This window comes from Mercurialis annua, linkage group LG6 (assembly GCF_937616625.2).
Source record: "Mercurialis annua linkage group LG6, ddMerAnnu1.2, whole genome shotgun sequence".
Taxonomy (NCBI): Eukaryota; Viridiplantae; Streptophyta; class Magnoliopsida; order Malpighiales; family Euphorbiaceae; genus Mercurialis; species Mercurialis annua.
In genome coordinates, this window is record NC_065575.1 from 45916217 (window position 1) to 45941366 (window position 25150).

General features: G+C 34.0%; 2 protein-coding genes and 1 non-coding gene across 3 annotated transcripts; all 3 read left to right on the forward strand.

Annotated features, from left to right (window-relative positions):
• The first annotated feature begins 10104 nt into the window (after window positions 1-10104).
• Window positions 10105-17025, forward strand: LOC130015667 (very-long-chain aldehyde decarbonylase GL1-10-like). Its single transcript, XM_056106260.1, has 4 exons — window positions 10105-10393; window positions 15438-15580; window positions 15683-15717; window positions 16439-17025. Exons 1-4 carry the CDS (start codon window positions 10122-10124, stop codon window positions 16445-16447), a joined length of 459 nt encoding a protein of 152 aa, XP_055962235.1. The 5' UTR covers window positions 10105-10121; the 3' UTR covers window positions 16448-17025.
• Window positions 17026-21498: 4473 nt separating this feature from the next.
• LOC126687043 (methylsterol monooxygenase 1-1-like) lies at window positions 21499-24472 on the forward strand. The gene is made up of 5 exons (XM_050381393.2): window positions 21499-21858; window positions 22511-22833; window positions 23264-23411; window positions 23585-23617; window positions 24286-24472. The coding sequence occupies exons 1-5, from the start codon at window positions 21529-21531 to the stop codon at window positions 24292-24294; spliced, it is 843 nt and encodes a 280-aa protein (XP_050237350.1). The 5' UTR covers window positions 21499-21528; the 3' UTR covers window positions 24295-24472.
• A 33-nt stretch (window positions 24473-24505) lies between these two features.
• On the forward strand, window positions 24506-24578 carry TRNAK-CUU (transfer RNA lysine (anticodon CUU)). Its single transcript has one exon. It is a non-coding gene; the product is annotated as a tRNA-Lys (tRNA).
• Window positions 24579-25150: the final 572 nt, after the last annotated feature.

Below are 25150 nucleotides of genomic sequence, written 5' to 3' on the forward strand. Positions count from 1 at the left end.
CCAAAATGTTGTAAATATTTTGCCAAAAACATGTATTTGGCAAATAATTTCAAAATAAAAAAAAGAACATAAAGAAATAATTGCATATCTAAATGAGATATTTTTTTTTTAAAAAAAAGGGGATGTTTTTCTCTATAATTGACACTTGGCGTTCGTATAATCATTCTTATTTTTTTTCTTTTTAATTTTAATAATATTATATTAATTGATTTATAAAGTTTATTTGTAACTTGCTAAACTAATATAAAAACGATGGTAATGGCAATTGCTTATTATATATTTGGTAACTTCACTTTTTATTCTTTGTTAAAATGGAAGCTCTTTAAATTCTCTTTTTAATGACATAGTCATTATTAAGGCAGTTTAGTGATTTACAATAAAGCTATTAATAATTTTATTAAAATTCATATTTCCACCATTTAATTAATTAAAATACAATTAAATAAAATTAAAAGTTTCTCGGCAGCCAAAAGCATAAACATTATCAGCAGACAAATTAAGAAGAGGTAGACCGAAAGCAAGACTCACTATAAAAAATACTAGAATTAGCAGCAGATACTTTTACTGCTAATAATGGTAAAATTATTATTATTAACATATATGTAATAAAAAAAATCGTGGCATGTTACTGTTAATAAAACATTGTCTTAAATAAATGACAATAAAATTTGCTATAAAATGATTCTTATAACTAACAAAAACAACAACTTTTAAAATTATTATTGACAAATATTTTTTAGCAGTAAAAAAAATTAACTACAAAATTATTATTATCAAATATAGTATTTCCTGTAGTGAACTCTTGAGCATCTCTAAACCAACCATACATATAGAAGAGAAGAAGATAGAGTCTGGATTTTAAAAAATAGTTTGGCCTATAAGAATTAAAACCGATTGATTTTTTTTAAGAAAATATAGATTAAGCTGAATTATGTATTCCGTTTTTAGTCTAACAAAATACAAAAATAATTGTCTTATTTCAAATTTTAAAGATAAACAAATAAAATATATTCCATTTAGATTATAAAAGTCTAAGTGGAAATGTAATGAATTATATATTTAGCAGGTAAATACATAAAAAAAGTCACTTTAAAAGTATATATAGTTCAATTTTTGATTTTTTAAATTATAAACTGAAACAAATTAAATATTTGAATATTTATCATACATATAAAATGAGCTCACTGTTTTCAATACAGTTTGTTTTATAGCACACTATTAGAATTTTTAATATAATAGAACCAAAAGCTATATTTATCGAAGACAAAAGTTCTATTTGTAGCGAAAATACAATAGTCGCTTTTGTAACAACTTAACATTTCGTTTTTGAAGTTTATTAAGTTTGATTAACACACAATGTATGTGTGATGCTGAAGTAGACACACACATATTTTGTGTGTAATTGTGTATTTCTCATATATTGATATATAAGCAATTTTTTGTGAGAAAATCTCTCCCTCCATTAATTACAAAAATACCAAAAAAATGTTACCTTATGAGAGTTGGGAAGAAGCAGAAATAGCCAATGTTTTAAAACCCGGACCGTTGACAGAACCGGTATGTCCACCGGTTCAAGGTCCAACCGGTTGAACCGGTTCAACCTTTGGTCCAACCGTTTAAATAAAAACTAAAAAATATATATAAATTATAATATATATGAAAATAAATTTAAAGTTTTTAATAAAATGGACAATCAATATGACTTTCTTAGACTGCAGTAACTTTACATGTTAAAAAATAAAGGCTTAAGGTCTGAAAAACTACCGACCTTTCAATTTTTTTTCAATTGCACCCTCACCTTGTAATTTCTTCAATAACACCCTATTTCGTATTTTTGACTTTCAATAGCACCCCGACCTTGCAAAACAATCAATTTTACCCTATTTTGTATTTTTGACTTTCAATAGCACCCTAAATCATCAAATTAAACTCATTTTTCAAAAATTTATTTGAATTTTTTTAAATTAAAGGACTTGTTTAAAAGTGTCCAAGTAGAAAAAAGTATGATTTCACCTTTAAATTTAATTTTTTTGAAAATTTTCATCCTTATAATAATCAAATCATCTAACTTTTTTAATTTAGAGTGCTATTGAAAGTCAAAAATACAAAATAGGGTGCTATTGAAAAAATTACAAGGTGAGGGTGCTATTGAAAAAAAATTGAAAGGTCGGTAGTTTTTCAGACCTTAAGCCAAAAATAAATACAATTCTAACTCAATAATAAGCCTGGCCCAATATATATTTTTTCATCTCCAACATTAACCTAGCCACTACTAATTCTTTCTAAATTTCAATACCTAGCAGCGGCGGCAACCATTTCTTCTCTCAACATGCATTGCTCACAAGTCACAACCAGAAAAGTGGAGCTTATATTTATCCACCACTAAACTTTCATTATTCAAGGAATTAAAGTATTTTCATCTAATAATCTCATGTTCTTCTATTAATTTTTCATTAAATCAGATCCCCTAAATCTCAGTCAATCTGTAAGATTCCAGATTTATATTAAACCGGCCGGTTGTGAAGGGTGTTCCGGTTCAACGGGTCTCTATTTATTGCGGGTTTTTCCGGTTCAAACCGGTTAAACCAGAAATCCGGGTATTAAGCATCATTTGACCCGGACAGACCTCCGGTTTCCGGTCTAACCGGTTGAACCGGCCGGTCCGGTCCGGGTTTGAAAACACTGGAAATAGCGCTTGGAAGAAATCTCACAAATGGAGAAAAATTATGGTTTAATTATTCAGCAAAAAAATCTGATTTTATTCTTCATTGTGACGCTATCCTTTTTTTAATCATATTTTGCACTATACTTTCTCTACCTTATGTGTTAATGGAGCTAAGTGGATCAAATAAAATGAAAACTCACAAATTTCAACCCAAATTTCAGAGATCATTTTTGGATATGTTCAGCTGCTACACATTTGTTATTTTCAATTTTCTTCTTCTTCTTGGCCCTCTTCAAGCTTCTACTTACCCTGCCATTAAGGTAATTAGATTAAATTAATCAAGAAAACTAGATAATTAAGTTTATAATAAAATTATCAAATTGAAATAGATGTAATATTCAAATTGAAATGGATGAGCCAAAACCGTATAGTATAGGGACCTCAAAATAGGTTTAGCCTTAAATAGTAAAAAAAATTTCATTTTTTTAAATGTTTTTTTTTTCCAATAGTAGATTGCCGAACACTCAGCTAGGCAATCTAACAGATAGAGTAGTACATCGCCGAAAAGAAGCTTTTTCCAGCTGAACCAGTCTGTGAGCTTCTTTGTTGTTTTCTCTTTTCGTCCATTTAAAATGGCAGTGATCAAAGGCAGTTCTTGATAGCCAAATATCATGACAGATTCCCCAAGCTCCAGCCAACTGGCAGTTTGCAGAATTGACCGAATTGGAGACCTGAATGGCATCTCCCTCGAAAATCACTTGTCGCCATCCTTTCAGTATAGCCCAGCTCATTGCTTCTCGTAACGCCAAGAATTCTAAAATCCCCGGGTCCCAGATTCCACGAAATGACTTTGAGAAGGTATCCAGGGTGACTCCTTCCTCGTTTTTGGCAAGCCCGGCTACAGAGCCCGCCTTTAGCTCCTTGTTTGTACCCCCATCATACCAAATTCTGATTTTGTCCCCGGGATAGTTTATGTTAACTTGATGATTTGGTCTATTGTTGCGGCTTCTAGCGTTTGTCTTCAGGACTTTTGCCATCTCTTGTCTCTGGGCATCATCAAATTCTCTCCTATTGTGTAAGGCATGGAGACAGGTTTCCTCGACCGACCAGGAATTAGACTGAAATATTTTTGAATTCCTGGCCTTCCATATTGCCCACAAAGTAAACACCCATATATTAATTAAAATATCCTTTTCTTCCTTATCCTCTAGCGATTGTAAGATGTTCTTCCAGATTTTGTCTAGTGGTTCTTCCGGAATCGCTTTTGCATCCAATCTCATTTCTGAGAGGAACCAGACCCTTTGTGCAAACGGGCACGCAAAAAACAGGTGGTGAATGGTTTCCTTCTGGTCGCAATGAGGGCAGGAGAGATTTGTTTTCAGACGGTAGTTCAGGGCTTCAGTGACAGGGATGCCTCTATGGAATGCTTTCCAAATGAATAAACGAATTTTATTTGGAATCTTGAGATGCCAAAACTGCTTCCAATCACCTCTGGATAAGTCTATCGTTCTATTGTGGTTTGATTCTCTATCACTGGCCTCTGTCATGTGGAACTCCAAATATTTGTAATATCCCGATTTCACAGAATATCTACCATCTGTGGTGTAGTGCCATATGAGTCTGTCCGCAGCATGGCAATTAGGGATGGGGATAGAACAGATAGCTTCTACATCATCCTACACAAATAGTGAATGCAAAAGGCTGTACTTCCACTGATTATTCACCTCGTCTATGAAATCACTTACTGTATGGGGGATTACTTCCTGCCCTGTCAGATCATCACGAAGCCTTGGCCTAAAGGTTCTTCCATTAGGGAGCCATGGGTCCTGTAACGTTCTGATGAGTCTTCCACTATTACATTGCCACCTAATTCCTTGGTTGAGCAGAGAAATCCCTTTCAAAAGACTTTGCCAGCCCCATGAAGGATTGGTTCCCCGCGAAGCCTCCAGCATGGAAGTCGTTCTGAAGTAGCGGCCTTTTAGTAGCTGGTACAGAATGTTATCCTGGTTATTCAAAATGCGCCAGCTCTGTTTAGCCAATAGTGCCATGTTAAATGCTTTGAGGTCGCGGAAGCCTAGCCCTCCTTCCCATTTGCTCTTTCGCATTTTAGACCAAGCTATCCAAGCCATTGCCCTATCCTCCTGATTCTTCCCCCACCAGAATCTAGTTATTATCGTGTTAATTCTGTCACAAAGGGATCTCGGCAACATGAAACACATCATGGCATAGACTGGGATCGCCATCAAAACTGCTTTTATCAGGACCTCTTTCCCTCCTTGAGACAGGAATTTCTCCTTCCACCCAGTCAGTTTACTTTGAAGCATGTGTAACAATCCTGAGAAGGAGACATTTTTGGATCTCTGGATCTGGGCAGGGAGGCCTAAGTATTTGTCTTCTGCTCTCATGAGTTTTAACTGAAGCTCGGCCAGCAAGGTATGGATTGTGTCTGAATTAGAGTTCCTGCTGAAGCTAGCAGAGGACTTGTCTAGATTAATTATCTGACCACTTGCCGAGCCATATATAGTTAGGATTCGACGAATGGTCCCTGAGGTGTTTGGAGTCAATTTGGCAAACAACAGTGAATCATCAGCAAAGAATAAATGGCTTATACTGGGGCAGTATCTGTTCATTTGGATTCCTGCAAGATTACCCTGCGCTATTTCTCTTTTGATTAGGTGAGACAAACCTTCTGCACAGATAACAAACAGTAGAGGAGAAAGCGGGTCTCCTTGTCTTAATCCCCTTGATGGGCTAAAAAAATCCTTTGCTTCACCATTGATCAGGACAGAATAGGTGACTGAAGAAACACATTGCATAATCCATGACACAAACTTCTCATCAAATCCCCATGCTTTCATAATGTTCCTTAAGTATTGCCATTCGACTCGATCGTAGGCTTTACTGATGTCTAATTTCAGTGCCAAATAAGCTTGTTTACCTGACTTCTTTGTTTTGAGGAAATGAAGTAGTTCATGAGCTACTAGGATATTGTCCGAGATAGACCTCCCCTGAACAAATGCATTTTGGGTGGGATCCACAATTTTAGGAAGAATTTTCTGTAGTCTGGTAGTCAGGATCTTGGATATAATTTTGTAGAAGACTGAACATAGGCTAATAGGCCTATAATCCTTGACTGTTGTAGGAACCTTTTCCTTTGGGATCAGGGCAATGAGGGAATGGTTCAAGCTTTGCAAAAGACTGCCTCCTTTGAAAAAATCTTGAATTGCTGTGGAGATGTCTGGTCCAATAATATGCCAAAAATGATGGTAAAAAAAACCTGTGAAGCCGTCCGAGCCAGGTGCTTTAGAAGGATGAATTGAGAACACTGCTTCTCTAATTTCCTGGATGGTGATATCTTTAGTTAGCGACCTATTCATCTGTTCATCTACTTTACTGCTAAAACCTGTAAGCATGTTATTAATGCCTTGCGGGTTGGATGAGGTAAATATCTCTCTAAAGTATGAACAAAGAATTGTGCTTATCTCCTGAGAATCAGAACACCAATTATTGTCAGAGTCCCTAATGCCATTGATGTTGTTCCTTCTCTGCCGTTGTTTTGTTTTTGCATGAAAAAATTTAGTGTTCTTATCACCACTAACCAACCAGTCTTGCCTGGATTTTTGAGCCCAGTATTCCTCTTCTTCAATATTAGCCCTACACAGCTTGATTTCCAAGTCTCTGATGATATTCCAGTCAATATATGCAGGATGGTGTTGTTTTTGTTGCTCCAGTTCCTTATTTAGTTTTTCAATGTTGACTTTGGAGTTTGTTTTTTGCCCTTTCCGCCATTTCAGAAGGCTCTGTCTGATCAGCTTAAGTCGCTTATGAACAGTGTACATAGGAGAACCTCTATGTTGAGAATTCCAAACCTGAGTCACAATGGTGGAAACCTCATCTGTCTCAACCCATCTTTTATCAAAAAAGAATCTAGCTGGTCTTCGGTCTTGTTTATTGGTCAGATGTAGCAGGACTGGTCTATGATCAGAGCCAATATCTACTAAGTGTTCCAGCAAGGCATTTGGAAAAAGCAGCTGCCAGTAGGAAGAAGCAAGGACCCTGTCTAATCTTTCAAAGACAGTATCCGGGTAAGTTCTTCTATTACACCAGGTGAATGATGGACCAATGAACTTTAAGTCCCAAAGTTGCAGGTCATATATAAACTGATGGAAGTCTAAATGATTGAGAGGTAAGTAGGGAAGGCCCCCTTCTTTATCTTGTGGGCAGATGATATCATTGAAATCCCCACAAAATACATAAGACTTGGAGAGTTTGGAGGTTAAAGAAGCTAATTCTCCAAACTGCTCCTTCCTTCTAGCTAGACAAGAACTTAAATAACAAAAGACTACATCAAAATGAATCCCTCCTGGACATATTACGGAGCATACAACAAAATAATTGCCAAAGAACTGGATGGATATCTCAGATTCTGCTTTCCAAAGAACCGCCAGCCCCCCAGCCCTTCCAATTGGCTCCACCAAAAAAGAAGATTGAAAGCCCAGCTTTCTAGTTGCCTTCAAGACTTGCTTTGGTTTGTTCTTCGTTTCCATAAGGAACAAAACATCCGGGGAGTTTGTGTGACATATCTTATTTAAGTGTTGAATTGTCAAGGTACTCCCCAAACCTTGACAATTCCAAGCCATGAGTCTCATATGTCCTTCGGAGGCCCATCAGGGTTGGCCTCCCTCACCCTTAGAACGATTTCCTCATCCAGGTCATAGTTCTCTTGGGGTATGCTGTGGTTACTTTCTGCGTCTGCATTGTTCGGTTGAGAGTTGCTCTCCTCTCGGTCACCATGGTGCCAATTATTCACTTCAACATCTCTGTAGACTCTCCTCAGAGGACTACCTGAATAGTTGAGGTCAAATCCGGTTTCTGGTGCCTTCCTTTTTCCATCGATTGCTTGGTTGCCATCATTGGGGTTGTACTCTCTTTCAGTATCTTGAGCGCAAGAGCTTCTTGCACGTCTTTTCCACCCTTGGTTCTTGTACTGGTCAGTGTTGCCTGGTGCTGCTGAAGTATTTTTGTTGTCAGTCACTTCCACATTGTTACTGGACAGCTCTAGATTTTGGCCGTTCACTTCTGTCATCAGAGAGCGGATTTCGTCTCTTTCTTCTTGGCTCATGGTGTAATTGTTTGTATTATCCAGGTTTCCAGTGACATGAATTATGTCCACCGCCAGTTCCACCTGCTCATCGAGAGACAAGATTGAGTTTCTGCTAAGGTGGCTGTATTTCTGTTGCAGGGCTGGGTGCAGTATTTGAAGCAGTCTGGGCGGGTCTCTCCCCTGGCTTGGATCATCGTCATCACTATCTTGTGAAGCAGATTTTGTAGCCTCCTGAGTCTGGATACTAGGCACAGAGTCAGCCTCTCCAATTGCTGGAACTTCTGGTAAATTTGAATTGAGGTAAACAGGATAATTCATAGCATTTAAAAATTCAGTATCAGAGATCATGATTCCATTCCTATCCATAGGGAATACTTCTGGATTTGTCAAACTGAACTCAGCTTGTGTGTCAGCTTGCACGCTGAATCCATCGTCCTCCTCTGAACTTTCTGGATTCTCATCATTTGGTAACATGTCAGCTGTGAGAATGGTTGGGGCGTGCAATAAGGGGGTTGCCCTCATTCTGAGACCATAAGGAAACGCTCCACCAAATGGTATACCCGCCTCTTCTTCCATCTGCCAGACCCTGCAAAATTGTTTGGGGTGTCCAGGGACCCCACAGTAAAAGCATATATCGGGCATGTTTTCATACCTAAAGGAAATCCATTCACTTGTTCCATTCTCTAGCTGATTAAAAAAACCAGGTAGAAATGGCTGTTGCACCTCAACTTCTATTCTAATTCTAAGAAAATGCTGCCTCCAGAGGGGGGCAGTGGGGCTAATGTCAGCAGCAATAAAATGGTGAAAAAGGTTACCAATTGATATAGCATTCTCCAACGTCAGCTGATTAGGCGGGAGGCCTCTAGCTTGAATCCAAAATGGGGTAGTGTCAAATGCTATCCTTTCAAGGGGGGTATCAGCAGGCCAATTTTTCACCACCACCAGTTGGTTGTCAATGTTCCATGGCCTTTCCTCCAAAAGAATATGGTGGTCTGAGTAGTCTGTAAGCCGGATTGTGAACACATTGTCAGGGTATTTTGCCACCATGATATCACCTCTAAGGCGAGCCTCCTCCCTAAACATATCCCTTAAGCTGTATGCACTGTACTTTTTCCTAGAGTAGATTTTGGCAGCCAGGGATAGCTTGTTACAAGTCTTTCCAGTTGATTGTTGGGATTTCAGCACCAGCTTGGGTTCTGAAATTCTCATCTGTGTGGTTCGTTGGATGATGTCAGCTACAAACCCGTGATTTTTTTGTATAGTGTGTCCCTGCTGCTTCCCTGGCTGTGGCTCCGTCTTAACTGGGACCAGTTTATGCGCTGAAGATCCATGTTGCATCTGACCCCTGGAGCTATCTCCATGCAGAATGTTCTTCCTTCTCACCATATCAGCATAAGTGGTCGTGGATTCTATCTTGGCTGCCTTCCCCTTATCATTACCATTGGCCATGTTTGTTGTACCATTTTGCAGTTCTATGGGTGCTTCACGTCCTCTTCTTGCATCAGCCATGAACCCTGCTGCATGAGGAGCTCTCCTAGTTTCAAGTCTGGTGGATACACTACCTCCAGAGTTGATAGTCACAGCTTCCCTTGGGAGAGAAGTAATGATGGTAGGGGATCCAAGTGTCTCGCTAGTGTTTGTGTTTTGGGTGGTGGACTGAGAGCTTCTTCTCCAAAAAGTATGCGAAGCATTTCTGGTGCTTTTAGTTGTCTGGATTGGGTTTGGTGATTGCTTATTTGGGGATGTCATGGTAATATTGTTGTGGTACTGAAATGTTGCAACTAGATCGATTGTGGTTTTGAATAAGCAAAGGCAACTGTTTAAATAGTGCTGCATCCACAGGTAAATGAGGAGTTGAAACGTCCATATAGAGAACCACAAAACCCATTCATTCACTTCACATTGTCCTAATGATGGTATCTGCTCGCAATTCATTGATCCAGCCTTTTGTTCTTGAGCACTTAACCTCCATAAATGAGATTCTTGGCTATTAACTGCGCCCTTTTTTGCTTTTTGCTGTGCAGATAGAGTAAGCCCGTTGCGCATGCTTGTTGTGGTATCAATTTTGGCATACGTCGTGAGACAAGTGTCGTTGTAGTGCGACATTCTAAGAAGCTCATAATTGATTCCTATTCTGATCCACTTCGTCTTCCTTAGTAGCTTTGGGATCAATTGTTGATAACCAGTAAACCCTAACGAATTGGGGAAAATTTTTTTGTTCATCTTTTTTTTTTTTTTGGATCTTTAAATGTTAAATCTTAATTATAAAGTTAAAACCCTTAAATATAATTTTAATTTTTGTTGCAGTGGATTGGGATTAGAACTGACTTACCAACAGGAAGTGAAATATTCATGCAAATATTGGTATATTTTTTGATAGAAGATTATTCTAATTATTGGATACATAGATTTTTACATTCAAAGTGGGGCTACGATAAAATACATCACGTGCGCCATGAAAGCAATGCACCCATTGCACTAGCAGCGCCTTATGCGCATTGGGCTGAGATTTTGATTCTTGGGCTTCCTTCATTTGTTGGGCCTGCTTTAGTTCCTGGCCACATTCTCACTTATTGGCTTTGGTTCATTTTGAGGCAATTGGAAGCTATTGAGACTCATAGCGGGTACTATATACTACATAGATAATTTTTTTATACAACATAGATAGGACTGAGCAAAAACCGACTCGGACCGAAAAACCGAATCAAACCGAACCGTAAATAAGATTGGAGTGGTTAAAGCGGAGTAAATGGTGTGGTTTGGTTTAGGATTATAGGTTTTTTCGGTTTTCGATTATGATTTGGTAATAGGGCGCGGTTAACCGAACCGAACCAAAAAACCGATTTCCCAAACGACGTCGTTTAATATTTTAGTAGCCTGAGTATATATAGTCCCCTTTAACTTTTCTAACCCTAATTTTCACTCACCTCACACCGACATATTCTCTCTATTCTCTAATCAGAAACCCTAACTCTCAAAAATGCTCTCACTTCTCTCCTCTCGCCTCTCTTATCTGCACTCTCTGTAATCAAAAAACTCTTACTCCCTGTCCTCTCTGAGTCTCATACTATCTTTTATTCATCTTTGCAATGGTGCTTATGTCTAATAAACACAGTTACAAACATGATCGGTGATCGTGCTTCTCTTGCAAACCCAAATTTATTTTGTCTGTTAACTTTTCTATCCTGAAAGGCACTTACTTAACTAAGGTCATCTCTATTCTCTAGTGATTTTGTGAAGAAATGCTTCAAATCTTAAGGTAAACGACTAAACGCAGTCCATTTAATTTTTTTTTATTTTTTTTATTTTTCTTATTATTTTAGGTATTAATGTATTGTATCTAACTTTTGTTTCGTGTTTTGTTGTTTATTTTTACAGATCTAGCATTTCTTACCAAAAACATTAGATTTAAAGGTAAATCTGAGATGAACTGCTTATGGCTTGTTGTTTATTTGTTTATTATCATTTTTCTTTCAACGATTGTTGTTTTATGTTTGCTAATTTAGTGTTTTTTTTTGTTTATTCTTTCATGAACAACTTCTTAAAGTTACTTGTCAAAATATCTGCGGTGGAAGCTTTGAAAGGATAACTATAAGGTAATATGACTCTTGCTGTTACTCATGTTAGTCCCTGTTTTTATGAAGTTCTGTTTGATTTTTTTTTGTAATGGCTGCCTTCTGAGGTTATTTTGTCCCTGTTTGTATTTTAGATGGAACCTGAGATGCTGGTGATTCACCAAACAGCTAGCCAACTTGAGCCTGGAATTGGCCAAGAAGCAGCTGATGTGGAAGCAGTTGCTAGACCTGATCATGTTGCACTGAATGCTGATAATCTGGAAGCTATACCTGATCCTGCTTGTGCTGTCCAAAATGAAAATGTGGGAGCAAATCCAAAAAAAAGAAAGGAGTCACAGCAAAGATCAGTGGTATGGGACCACTTTGTATCCATTAAAGATGGAAATGGTGTGACTCTACAAGCAAAGTGTAAATACTGTGCTCGCATCTATAATTGTCATGCCAAAAAGAATGGCACATCTACTCTGAGGAGTCATATGCTTAGATGTACTAAACACCCACACACTCTTGAAACTAGGCAAGCCCTTTTATCTTTTCAACCTGCTATGAATGTTGGTGTTGCTGGTCCTGATATGTTCAATGTTGCTTCATGGAAGTTTGACCAGGATGTAGTTAGACAAGCTCTTGCATATATGATAATTACTTATGAATTGCCCTTTAGGTTTGTTGAGAAACAGGGTTTTAGGAGGCTTATGAATGCTGCTTGTCCAATGTTCAAAATCCCTTCTAGATTTACTGTAAATAGAGACTGTTATAGCATGTTTGTTGAGGAGAAACTGAAATTGAAAAACATTTTAAAAACAAGTACGCAAAGAGTTAGTCTAACAAGTGATTCTTGGACTTCTAATCAAAGACTTAACTATATGTGTATAACTGCTCATTACATTGATAATGATTGGAAGCTTCATAAAAAGATAATCTCTTTTGTCCCTTGTTCTAAGCATAAGGGTGAGTATTTGTCTAAGTCATTAGAAATCTGTTTGCAAGAGTGGGGGCTTAAAAATATATTTACTGTGACTCTTGATAATGCTGAAAACAATAGTGCTGCCATAGGTTTTTTATGAAAAAAATGATGACTTGGGGGTGTACTTCTGTTAGATGTAAATATGCACACATGAGATGTATTGCTCACATTCTCAATCTTGTGGTTTCTGATGGTTTGAAAGAGTCTGGTTCTTCATATGAAAAAGTTAGAGGGGCAGTTAGGTACATTAAAAATTCACCTCTTAGATTAAGTAAGTTTAAAGAGTGTAAAAAGTCTACAGAAACTGTTTGTAAGCGTTCATTGTGTTTAGATGTCCCAACTAGGTGGAATTCAACATATCTCATGTTGAGTACTGCTTTGTTGTATCAAAAAGTGTTTGAAGAGTATGAGGAAGTTGAGTCCAGTTTTAAAAAAGACCTTGGTGATGATGTGCCTGATTCTAATGATTGGGACAATGTTAGGGAGTTATGTGGTATGTTAGAATGCTTTTATAAAATGACACTTAGAGTTTCTGGTTCTCTCTATGTGACTTCTAACAACCATCTCAATGAGATTTCTGATTTGTGTACAATTCTTCAAGATTGGATTGCTTCTAGTGACGTGTCTTTGAGGTTAATGGGAACTAGAATGAAAGCAAAGTTTGATAAGTATTGGGGGGGATCCATTGGTAATGAACAAACTGATTTTTTTTGCAAATATATTAGACCCAAGGGATAGGATTCTGTACATGGAGTATACTTTGTCTCAGATGTATGGCTCCTGCAAAGGGAAATTCTTGTTTACTTGTTTGATGGATGACTTGCATGATCTGTTTAATGATTATGATGTGCAATACAAGAAAGAGTTGGCTGTTGCTGGCCAAGGTAGCTCCCAATCTGAAACTCTTTCCCAATGCTCTCAAGCCAACTCTGTGTTGAAAGAAAGGTTCATGCAGCAAATGTTGGAGACTGGTGGTGTGGGTGTAACAAAAAAATCTGAACTTGATGTGTACTTAAGTGAAGCAGTAGTTCCTAATGATGGGAATTTTGATATCTTAAGATGGTGGAAGTTCAATTCTGAAAGGTTTCCAGTCCTATCTAGACTTGCTCGTGATATACTTGCAGTACCAGTCTCTACAGCTGCTTCAGAGTCTGCTTTCAGTACTGGTGGAAGAGTGCTAGATGACTTTAGGAGTTGTTTAACTCCTAAGATTGTGGAGGCCTTGATTTGCACTCAGGATTGGCTAAGAGATCCATCAAAACCTGTTTCTGTTGAGCAGTCTTTGGAGGAGTTGGAGGAGATAGAAGAAGGTAAATCTATATTTTTTTGTATTTATGTTTTACTTAGTTATGTTATTTGAATTGTTTATGTTTTAACTTGTTTATTTTGTGTATTTTCAGGTTTTCAGGATCCAGCAAATGCTATAAATGATTAACAGTTTGTTTTTAACTGTTTAATCTTATTTATTTTACTTGCTGGTTTTATATTCTGAAACTGGTGGAAGCTTTTGCTTGTTTTGGCTTTGTGATTTTCTTGCTGCATGATGCTCTATTTATCTATTATTGCTGGGTTGCCTTGTTGCATCATGATTATGATAGTTGGCATAGATATTGACATTGTAGAGATCATGTTGGTATGAATCTGTTGGTTGTGCTGTGATTTTTTTGATTTCTCTGTCTGTTATTTTGCTAACGGCTATGATGATGCTTCCACATCTAAGTTAGACTACTTTAGATTGTAAACTGTTGAGGCATGTACTTACTGCCACCTTTTTATGATCTTTGGTGTTTATACTTGATACATTTTGACATCTGAGCCTTACTTAGTTAGCAATTGGCAATGGCATTGATGAGATCTTTCTGTCACTCTGTCTGTTGTGACTGCAAATTGCCTATGATTTTTCTGTCTTATGCTAATTTATCATATCTTTTGGCAATGATGAAGCTTCCACCTTTTAAGTCTAAAATTGTTCAACTTTAAATTGTGTGACATAAGTTTGTTGTTGCCTTTAAGAGTTGAATGGTTTGTTGACTTAAAACCTATGAATGCTGAGCCTTATAATTACATATGTTTAACTAGTTTAGGACTTAAATTTCAGATTCTGTTTTGTTTTTGATACAAATTGACTGCTTTCTTTATATTTCTTGTTTTGCAGCTTCATATTTTTGGGGGACTAATGATGTGGCTGTTTTTGTGAGCCAAGAGAAAAGAAGGCAAATTTCAGTAAAATTTGTATGTCATTTTTTGATTAGTTCCATTTTTTGTACAACTTGTATAAGTTGTAAATATGGCCTGTAAATTTTATTAACACAGGTCTTACCATTTTTTGTTATACAGTATATAGTATAACTGTATAGTACAAGGCTTTAATTTGTAAAAGCCTTAATATTTTTTGTATGATAGGCCTTTTAATAGTTAATCTTAGGCCTTATTATCAGTGTATTTATTTATCTTATATATATACAGTTAAAATTTAAAAAATGTAACTTAAATTTTCTTTATTTTATTTATATGAGAACCGACCGAACCAAACCGAGAAAAACCGACTTTTCGGTTAACCAAACCGAATTAACCGTGCACCGAAAAAGGGAAATTTGGTTTTTAAAATAGTATGGGTGGTTTGGTTCGGTTTCAGCATTTTGCACACCGAACCGAACCGAAACGAACCGTGCTCAACCCTAAACATAGATAATTTTTTGAGGCAATTGGAAGTTATTTTAATTTTTTTATTAAAAATTAATATAATACTTCAATTTATTATTTTCAAAATTAATTAACGTTAATAATATTCATTTATAACTATTATATTAATTAAATTTATATACTAATGTATTTTTTGTATAATTAATGTTAAATTAATTAAAAACTTGTTTTTCAACTTATCTAATTTTTGATTTTCGGGTTATTTTTTTAGTTTTTTCGGCCTCTTTGTTTCCAATTTTTTAACCTCCGTTCACATAAAAGGTCATAAAAATTGAATATTAGACAAGTAGAGAGACCGGTAAAATAAAAATATTACAAAGACTCCCGGAATAAAAATGATATAATATAGAAACTTATGTATAGGTTTAACCTTAATTTATGCTTTTAGAATGCACAAATTATATAAAATGCATTCGATTATTGCAGATACAATTTATCATGGGGTGCAACAAAATTTATCCCATTTTATGGAGGAGCTAAATACCGCGATTATCATCACTATATTGGACGCGAAAGTAAAAATAATTTTGCTTCAATTTTTATTTATTGTGATTTAATTTATGAAACCAACAAGGTGAGTGAAATACAAATTCAAAAGCATGATGGATTTAATTGAGTATGATTTTTTTTTGAGAGAAGTATGAAATTAATATTACAATTTTTCTCTTTTCAGGGATGTTGGTACCATAAGTCTACTATCAAAAAGGTATAATTACAAAGCATCAAACGAAAATTTTGAAGCATATTTATTCAGTTAGTTAGGAAAGTCATTGCACCCTATACCCGTATTCATATTTTTCTGATGATTAGGTTTAGGGGCAAATATTTGGTCGGTTCGGTTGAATAGGCAACTTTAATTGAGATCGAAGCGACCACATAAAAAAGATAATATAAAATCTAAAACCAAATCGATTGAATAGTCGATAATTTAAACGGTTTGTTTAAAAACCAATAAAAATACAAAAGATATCATCGTGTATTCAATTTACTTGATCAGTTCAATCGTTTAATTTGACTGATCGATTTTTTCAGTCTCCTCTAGTTAGGTCACTAACAAACTTTCATTTTATCCCTTAAATTTGGTAGAAATAGTAAAATAAAATTAAGTTTGTGATTTTAAAAAAATGGACTTAAATTTAGCATTTTGGCTCACTTAATCTCTAAGATGAATTGGCAGAAAATAATTAAAGTACAATACTATATAAAATGAAGTTGAAATGATAAAATATTACTGGATAATTTAGTGTTGAAAGAATAAATACAGCGGAAATATCAAATTTAAAAGCATTTTTATTTAACCTCATTTCATCTTTGTAGCAAATTGAAAAGGCAAAATGAATCTTTATGGTTAGGTTAGTCATAAATTGTCTGTATATATATGTATATACATTAAATGTTCTAACCAACAATTTAATTATTGCGTGAAGGAAATTTAAAGATATTGACAGTCTTGCACACAAGATGGTGACGGCGCAAAGTTCATTTTGGGTTGCTTTTGGAGTACGTGGAAATTATTACTCCACAATAAGTACTCCCTTCATTTTTTTAGTTGTCCATTTAGCTAAAATTATAATTAAAAAGTGAAATTTTTATCTTAAATTATGAGAGTAAATACTCAAATAACTCTACTATTTAATAAATATTTTTATAAATTGAATTATAGAATCATTTATTAAGGGAGGAATAAATTTGAAAGATACTAGCTAATGTTATCTTGAATTTCTAAAAAGACAACTATTGATGGAAAAACACATTTGCCTAGAGTGACAACTAAAAAAAATGGAGGAATAATAAATTATAAATAATTTTGTAAACGTAAGAATTTACAAATATCTATCAGATTCCAGAATAATACCAATAAATTTCTCGACTTTCAGATAGTTTACTTTTAAAATAATATTCCAGCTATTCTGTAAACAGAGATAGACCTACCTTTAGGTTAAGGTAAGCTCTAACTCAGTCTGTAACTAATTTTTTTGAAAAAGAAAATAAATTTATAATAAACTTGAGGTCAGATGAAGGTGAAATAGGTTAATTCCGGGTTACCGGAAACTTACAAGTGAATTGTAATTAAACCTGAATTGAGTTTTTTTAGCTCTTCATTTTGTAGGTATCCTTTTGTTGTTAATAGAATTTTTTTGAGCAAAAAATTACATATGTCTTTATAATTTTGAAAGATGCTAGCCACTAACAATTAAAAAATTAAATCGGATGAAAAAATCAAAAAATTTAAACAATCTAATTGGTTTGATTTGATTTGATTTGATTTAATTTAAAGATATTGACTGGTTTGATTTGATTTGATTTATACAATGCGTGTTCATCAAAGTGAACCGACCAAGAAAAACAAATCAAATTAAAAACAGTCGGTTTAAATAATTAATCAGCTGATTAAATAATTAATCAGTTGATTAAGTAATTAATCAGCTGATTAAGTAATTAATCAATTGATTAAAGTGTTCCGCATTGAGAAATGCGGAACGCCATGTGTTCCGCATTCCTACAATGCGGAACGCGTGGGCCCATGCACTATTTTGGAATTAAATTGTAAAGAGGCACAAAATGGGAATTATCCCCGCTTACCAAATACCAAAATATCAAAAACCCCAAAAATCTTACGTACGTAAAAGGTAGGATTATCTTAAACTAGAGTAGGCTCCAGCCCCAGCTGAAATTAGAGTGTCTTTTTCTGTTAAAATAGAGATAATTTTTTAAGAATTAGAAATATGTGAGCATGTATATATCCCATACAACCGTTGTAACACGTCATTTTACAACAAGCCCAACGATAAGATTTTTTTTTTTTATTTCTTATTTTTTATAATTCATTTTTCCACATGGCAAACACACTATTAATTTATTACACGAAAGTATAGCGTGACAACTGTATTGTATAATTTTTCAAAATATGTTCATAGTGAATTCATGGCTATAAGAGATTAAGTTCGGCCGAATTGTAAAAAAATCACAGATCCTCCACTGGCCACACATCAACAAAAAAAAATATTTCATAGGCCAACCTAACCTAATACCTAGGGTGTGCAAAACCGAACCGAAATCGAAAACCGAACCGAAAATTGTCGGTTCGGTTTTAAAATTAAGATTTTTTTATACATCTCGATTTGGTTCGGTTTTGAATTTTCAAAAACCGAAAAACCGAAAAAACCGCTATTCTAATATTTATTAATTTTTTTATTGAAATATTACTATTATTATTTAAAAAATAATGAACAAAGGATCACTTTCACCCCCGAACTTGCGTCAAAATATCAAAAAAATCCAAAGCTGAAAACCGGATCACTTATACCCTGAACTTGTGTAAACCGGGTCAAAAAGACCCTTTTACTAACGTGGCGCCTTAATTGGAGAGTGAGGTTTATAAAAATCACAATTAACTCTAATTATTCACTTAATTACTAATTGACCATAATTAAATATTAATTAATCATAATTTAACTCTAACTAAAATCAATAAAATTAAACTAAAAAAATTATTTTATTTTTATTTTATTTTTGTTTCAGGCGAAGAGGAGAGATGAGGAGCAGAACAGACCTAGCTGGGTCTGTTCTTCGTTAAAAAAGAACAGACCCAGCTGGGTCTGTTCTTCTTTTAATGGAAGAAGAGACCCATCGCTGGGTCTTTCTTCCATCTGGGTCTTTCTTCCATTAAGAAAGAATTTTCTTTCTTAATGAAAGAACAGACCCAGCTGGGTCTGTTTTTAAATGCTCCTCGTTTTTGCGAGAAGCAGATGCTCCTCGTTGTCCCACGGAACCGAGGAGCTGCTGCTCCTCACCGGAGCAGCAGCTCTTCGGAGCCTCCTCGCCTGAGACAAAAAAAAAATTAAAAAAAATTGATTTTTTAAGAAAAAAATACAAAAAAATCCTTGAATTTTTTAATTAATATTAATTTAATATATATAATTATAAAATAAAACTGATTAAGTTGTAATTTTTTTATTATTATGTGTTAAAAGAAAAAATTTAAATTTTTTTTGGATCATTTTAAACTTTTTTACTATCAAAAACCACTTTGCCAACAAAAACACTATCCAAAACCGGAGAGTGCACCTCACTCTCCGAGGTGAGAGTGGGGAGGGGGGGTTTTGACCAAAAATACACAAGTTCAGGATATAAGTGATCCTATTTTCTAGTTTTGGAATTCTTTGATACTTTGACACAAGTTCAGGGGTGAAAGTGATCCTTTGTTCAAAAAATAATACTATTTTCTTTCATATTTAAGTGTTATTTTGTGTAGAACATTACAATTGACTTAGATTTGAATTGTAGATTTAATTTATTTAATTTTTAATTTTAATTTTAATTTTTTATGAGTAAAATTTAAAGAAAAAGAAATTATTTTCCTATTTCGGTAAAATCGAAAACCGAACCAAACCGATTTTTTTGGTCAAAGTTCCAACCAGTTTTAAAATTCTTAAAAAGCCGATCAATTTTGATAATTGCACTTGCGAACCGAACCGAAATACCGAATACACATCCCTACTAATACCAACTTCAACAGTAGTCGGGGCAGATTAGGTACTCGGAAAAAATTAAAAAAATATAAATATATGGACATTTTTATATAAGGGCGGTTATAAGCGCTTCTACGAACCGCCCCTAGATATGTTAGGGGCAATTTTTTTTTTTTGGTGGCGGTAAAAGTGCTAAACACCAAAGTTAGACCGTGTTTACCATCGTTAGCCAAATGTAAAAAATTCGACCCTTTTAAGTTGAAATTCTGGTTCGGCCGTTGGAAGTGGCCAAGGTGCACTTAGTGCACTGTGTGTGCAATTTAATTCCAACTTCAGCAATAAATACTAGTAGTAATTATCGCTGAATGTATACAAGTAGGAGTTGGCTCAGTTATTAGGGCATAGATTAGTTTAGTTGAAACAAGAAATTAGGACCATTTTTAGCATTAATCCCATTTACTGCTAAGAGTAGGGGTGTCCCAACTGGAACCGCATCGAAATACTGTTTTTTTTTTTTTAAAGAAGAAAAAAAGAATCAAATTCAAATTGAACTGGGTAGTCGGTTTGGTCAATTTTTACGATTTGATTATTTTTATTTGGGTTGCACAAAAATTATAATTATTTCTTTTTGTCTAAAAACAAATTGAAAAATAATATTTTTTGATATTTGAGAAGGATGAAGCACTTTTTAATTAGGAAAAATTGAACCCACAATTTAACAGTTTCCTGCCTAGTATTTATACCATTTAAATTATACTTAATTATACTTTATTGGTAAGAAAAGCAAAAAATTTGTAACATCAAAATAAATCAAACTAAATTTATTGAGTTGGTTATATGATTTGGTCCAATTTTTTGACATCCCTAGTTAGGACTTAAGAGTACACAAAAACCAAATTAAATAATCAAACTAACATAAACCAAATAACCAAATTGACTCTTCCTCCGCAGTATCGCCCATCCCCCGGGCCTTCAGACGATGATGACACTCCGATTTTGTAGTGCCATGTTTGTATTTCTGGCATTTTGCATTTTCTCGCTTTATACATTTCGTACGATACGTAAACTATTACATATTTTTATATCACAATGTTCTTTTTTCCGGAAATTGTGTTTGAATGTGAATTGTAAATGGTAGATTTTACAGGTTTTAAACAACAGGAATAAAACAGAAAAAATGGCGGAAATCAGAATAAATTCTGCCAAAATTAGGCCCAATTTACGACGGACTTTCCGTCGCTAGATGCCCATGTTTTATCTCCAAACAGAGGCATTTAGCTCGGAAGTTCCGTCGCTAATTGTAAACAATTAGCGACAGAATTACATCCATCTTTAATTATTTGTATTTGGCGACGACGTAATCTGTCGCCAAATGGTTCTTGCCCGTTGCCATTTCGTCTCTTTTGTCGTTTTTTTAGAGATGTCTTTGGCGACGTATATTTTGTAACTGGCGACGGACGTTCCGTCGCCATTTTTGCGATGCCTTGGTCTATATTTTGTTAGCGACCAAGGATTTAGCGATGTCCACTTTCCGTCGCAAATCTATAGCAAAACGTAATTTGCGACGGAAAATAGGTAATTAGCGACGGAAAATTCCGTCGCTAATTACCTGTTTCTCAGTAGTGAAAATCCGTAAAGTTATAGAGATATATTTGAATAATTTAATTTTAACACAATTCATCATTCATTAAAAAATTGATAAATTTTAACTTTTCCACTAAGGAGGTGGAATTTTGAGAAATGAAGGATTTTCACAATTCATAGATTTTTATACTATTTTTCATATTAAACGATGAATTTCCGTATATATTTTATAAATTTTATTCCTTTAAAATCCCATAATTCAAATGGTGCTTTAGAAATTTGATTTAGTTTGATGTATAAATGACATAGAATTTTTAATTCGGTTCAATTCAACTCGGTTGGAACCATACAATCATTTATAGTATAGTAGCTATAATGAAAATCTAAAAATGGTTGGCCTCCATTGAACACAATATCTATATATAGAGCTCTCTCTCCATTTATTTTAAAAAAGAAAAAAAATGCTGCCTTATGAGAGTTTAGAAGAAGCACAATTAGCATTTGGTAGAAATCTTACCAATGGAGAGAAATTATGGTTTAAATATTCAGCAAATAAATCTGATTTTATTCTTCATTATCACAACATTTTATTTGTGATCATATTTTACTCTTTACTCCCTCTACCTTATGTTTTGATGGAGCTAAGTGGATCAAAGAAAATGGAAAAATACAAAATTCAGCCCAAATTCAAGAAATCATTCTCTGATATGTTCAACTGTTACAGTTATGTTATTCGAAGTTTTCTTTTTGTTGTTGGCCCTATTCAAGTTATTTCTTGTCCTACCGTTCAGGTAATTATTTATTTCAGTTTTTCTAATTAGTGACTCTAAATTGGTTGATTAGTTGCACTTAAAAATAATGAAATGCTAACATTTTTAGATAATTATTAGTTTTGTTATTTTTTAATACAAATTTTAGGGTTTAGTTTTAGTTTTACTAAATAATATACGTACCCAACTCACTACTAATAACATAATATGATGATTAAAGAAAGAGTTTTCTCATTATGTACATATTTCAAATATGATAATAGACACTTAATTAATAAAATGAGTCTTGGTAAATCATTGATAACAGCAGTTTTTCATAAATCGGATTACGAAACAGACAAACAAACGTCAAAAAAAATAGCAGAAACGAATTTTGATTATTTGTTCCGCATTTTCCTTAGCTCCTATATCGGTTTCATGTTCATTCTCAAGTCGACTATTATTTTGAACTCTTGTAGGAATTTTACAGTTATTTTTGAAGTATACTTTTTTTTTTTTTTTGAGAATTGAAGTATACTTTTATTATATCATATGATCATAAATTTATATCAGTCACATTTTATTTTATGTTAGTTTTCACAATATTGTTTATGCCCAAAACTATATTAGTTTTAAAGTTTAAACCCCTTAACTAAAACATGTATTATGTCGTTATTTTTTTTTTTTTTTGCAGTGGATTGGGATCAGAACTGACTTGGAAATACCAACAGGAAGTGAAATATTCATGCAAATATTGGTATATTTTCTGATAGAAGATTATTCAAATTATTGGATACACAGATTTTTGCATTCGAAGTGGGGCTACGATAAAATACATCACGTCCACCATGAATACAGTGCACCGATTGCACTAGCAGCACCGTATGCACACTGGGCTGAGATTGTAATACTTGGAATTCCTTCATTTCTTGGTCCTGCTTTAGTTCCTGGTCACATTCTTACCTATTGGCTTTGGTTCATTTTAAGGCAGTTGGAAGCTATTGAGACTCATAGCGGGTACTATATTCATTTTTAAGCTCTAATCTATATATGGGCGTGTAAAAATTAAAAAAATAATAAATTGAACTGAATTTAAAAATTTGAAAAAGTTGGGATGTGAGGTGTCATATTTAGTAAAATATACTTAAATCGAAAAAAATACGAAAAATATAGATTTTTTAAGACAATAACATTAAAAGTCATAAATGAAAAAAAACGACAAAATGTGGCTTTTTTTGAAATAATTTGAGTAATCGGCTACAATTGAAATAAATATATCAACATTCCAAAATTAACTTATTTAGAAAATTGGAATATAAAAAAATATTTTTAAGTGATTGGTCTTGATTTTATTTGTGACTTCTTACGGCACAAATTAATTTCTGTTTTATATCTAATAGATATAGCTAGGATGCATAATAATATGGAATATATTTGATCAATGCAGATATGATATTCCATGGAGTCCAACAAAATTTATTCCATTTTATGGAGGAGCTGAATACCATGACTATCATCACCATGTTGGAAGAGAAAGTAAAAGTAATTTTGCTTCAGTTTTTACTTATTGTGATTTTATTTACGGAACCAATAAGGTGAGTTGTTACAAATTGTGGAAAATAATTTATTCTTTGAAATTTACAAAGAGAAGCCCTTGCTAGATTTCAAAATTTAAATGTCATAATTTTATTATTTAATAAAGCATGATAAATTTAATTGAGTATAAAATCAATATATACTAAATTTATGTTCGGACATTTTTTTTCAGGGGTACCGGTACAATAAGTCGACTGTGAGAAAGGTATTTCTATTTAGTTGTTCAATTAAGCAGATGAATATGCCAATTAACAGAGAACACTTTAAAAATTTGGATAAATTTTATGATTATGTTTCAAATTTCTCTTTCTTGTGAAATCACTTTATTAAATAGTAATTCAATCTAAAAAGTTAAACTCTTAACTAATAAACTTAATAAATAGCATTATATTAATCTTAACGTTTGTAGTCTTAGAAAGAAATGTTTATCTTAAGCGATAAATAAATAAAAAACGGAAAAAATACATCAGTAACGGAGGGAGGAGGAGGCATGGAATGGCCATGGCCGCCTCCAATTTATAAAAAATGTCATAATTAATACCAAAAATTTTAATATTTTATAATTTGGCCCTTTCTAATTTTAAAAATTATCTCCTCCATATAATAAATATTGCAATTTGGCCCTATCTGTGTTGAAATTCTGGCTCCAGAGACGTCAAATGAAAATTTGGAAGCTTATTTATGTAGGTAGCTAGGGAAGTCATTGCATCACATAGATAGCTGAATTCATATCTTTGAGATGTTGATATGGTTATTCTCTCAAAAAAAAAAAAAGATGTTGATACGGTTAGGTTTGTTATAAATTGTCTGCATATATATGTAAATACATTTAATGCTCCAACTTCTAACAAATTATTTAATTATTGCGTGAAGGAAATTTGAAGACAATGCACCGAGGATGGTGACAGCAAAGGATATGCCAATATCCCAGATCATTTGGGTAGCTTTTGGAGCACTTGGACATCATTGTTACTTAAATTTGTCCACAATTAGTAATCAATAATCTTGTATATGTAAGAACTTGCACCTCAATTTATTTATCCCAAAATAATACCAGTAATTTATATTGTTTTAAAAATTACTAAAACAGTAAGCCCGTCTAGCTCAGTTGGTAGAGCGCAAGGCTCTTAACCTTGTGGTCGTGGGTTCGAGCCCCACGGTGGGCGAATTTTTTGAGATTTTTAGACAAATACCCTTAAAACACCTAAATATTCTCAAGATCACCTACTAACTAAAATCTATTGAAATTTACGGCTTGACTGAAATTTCTTGCAAAAATACGATTCCATATGTTATTAATGAAAGCATTCAGCCGCGACGGAAATGGTGGGTTTTAGGGTTGGAACTGGCAACTCAATCCTCTGAACAAGAAAAAGAAGAAACCATATCACAAAATTCAAAACTAACACATCTGAATCATTTAATTTTTTTTCTCTTCATTCCAAAACTAACACATCTGAACCATTCTCTTCCGCTTTATTTACTTTTTCTTCTAATGGGTCAGGTAATTTAATGCCTAAAACTGAAGTTATCATTGAAAGGTTAAGTAATTACTCTCATTTTGGGTTAAGATTTTAATTTTCCATTCTAATTTCTTTTAATCTTCTATTTTTTTTCTTTTTTCACTCGCCAGATCTTATAATGTATTGGCAGTGGGAGTTAAGGAGAGACGAAATGAATTTATGTACAAATGATAAATTGACAATATATAATGGAGAATTGGATTATGGATTTTTTG

Excerpts from the sequence above, each read along its gene's own strand:
- LOC130015667 (XM_056106260.1), top strand. The coding sequence starts at position 10,122 with ATGCAAATATTGGTATATTTTTTGATAGAAGATTATTCTAATTATTGG. Across the intron at positions 10,394-15,437 it reads GCTATTGAGACTCATAGCGG|ATACAATTTATCATGGGGTG; the intron begins GTACTATATACT and ends CGATTATTGCAG. Across the intron at positions 15,581-15,682 it reads TGATTTAATTTATGAAACCA|AGGGATGTTGGTACCATAAG; the intron begins ACAAGGTGAGTG and ends TTTTCTCTTTTC.
- LOC126687043 (XM_050381393.2), top strand. The coding sequence starts at position 21,529 with ATGCTGCCTTATGAGAGTTTAGAAGAAGCACAATTAGCATTTGGTAGA. Across the intron at positions 21,859-22,510 it reads TTTCTTGTCCTACCGTTCAG|TGGATTGGGATCAGAACTGA; the intron begins GTAATTATTTAT and ends TTTTTTTTGCAG. Across the intron at positions 22,834-23,263 it reads GCTATTGAGACTCATAGCGG|ATATGATATTCCATGGAGTC; the intron begins GTACTATATTCA and ends TGATCAATGCAG.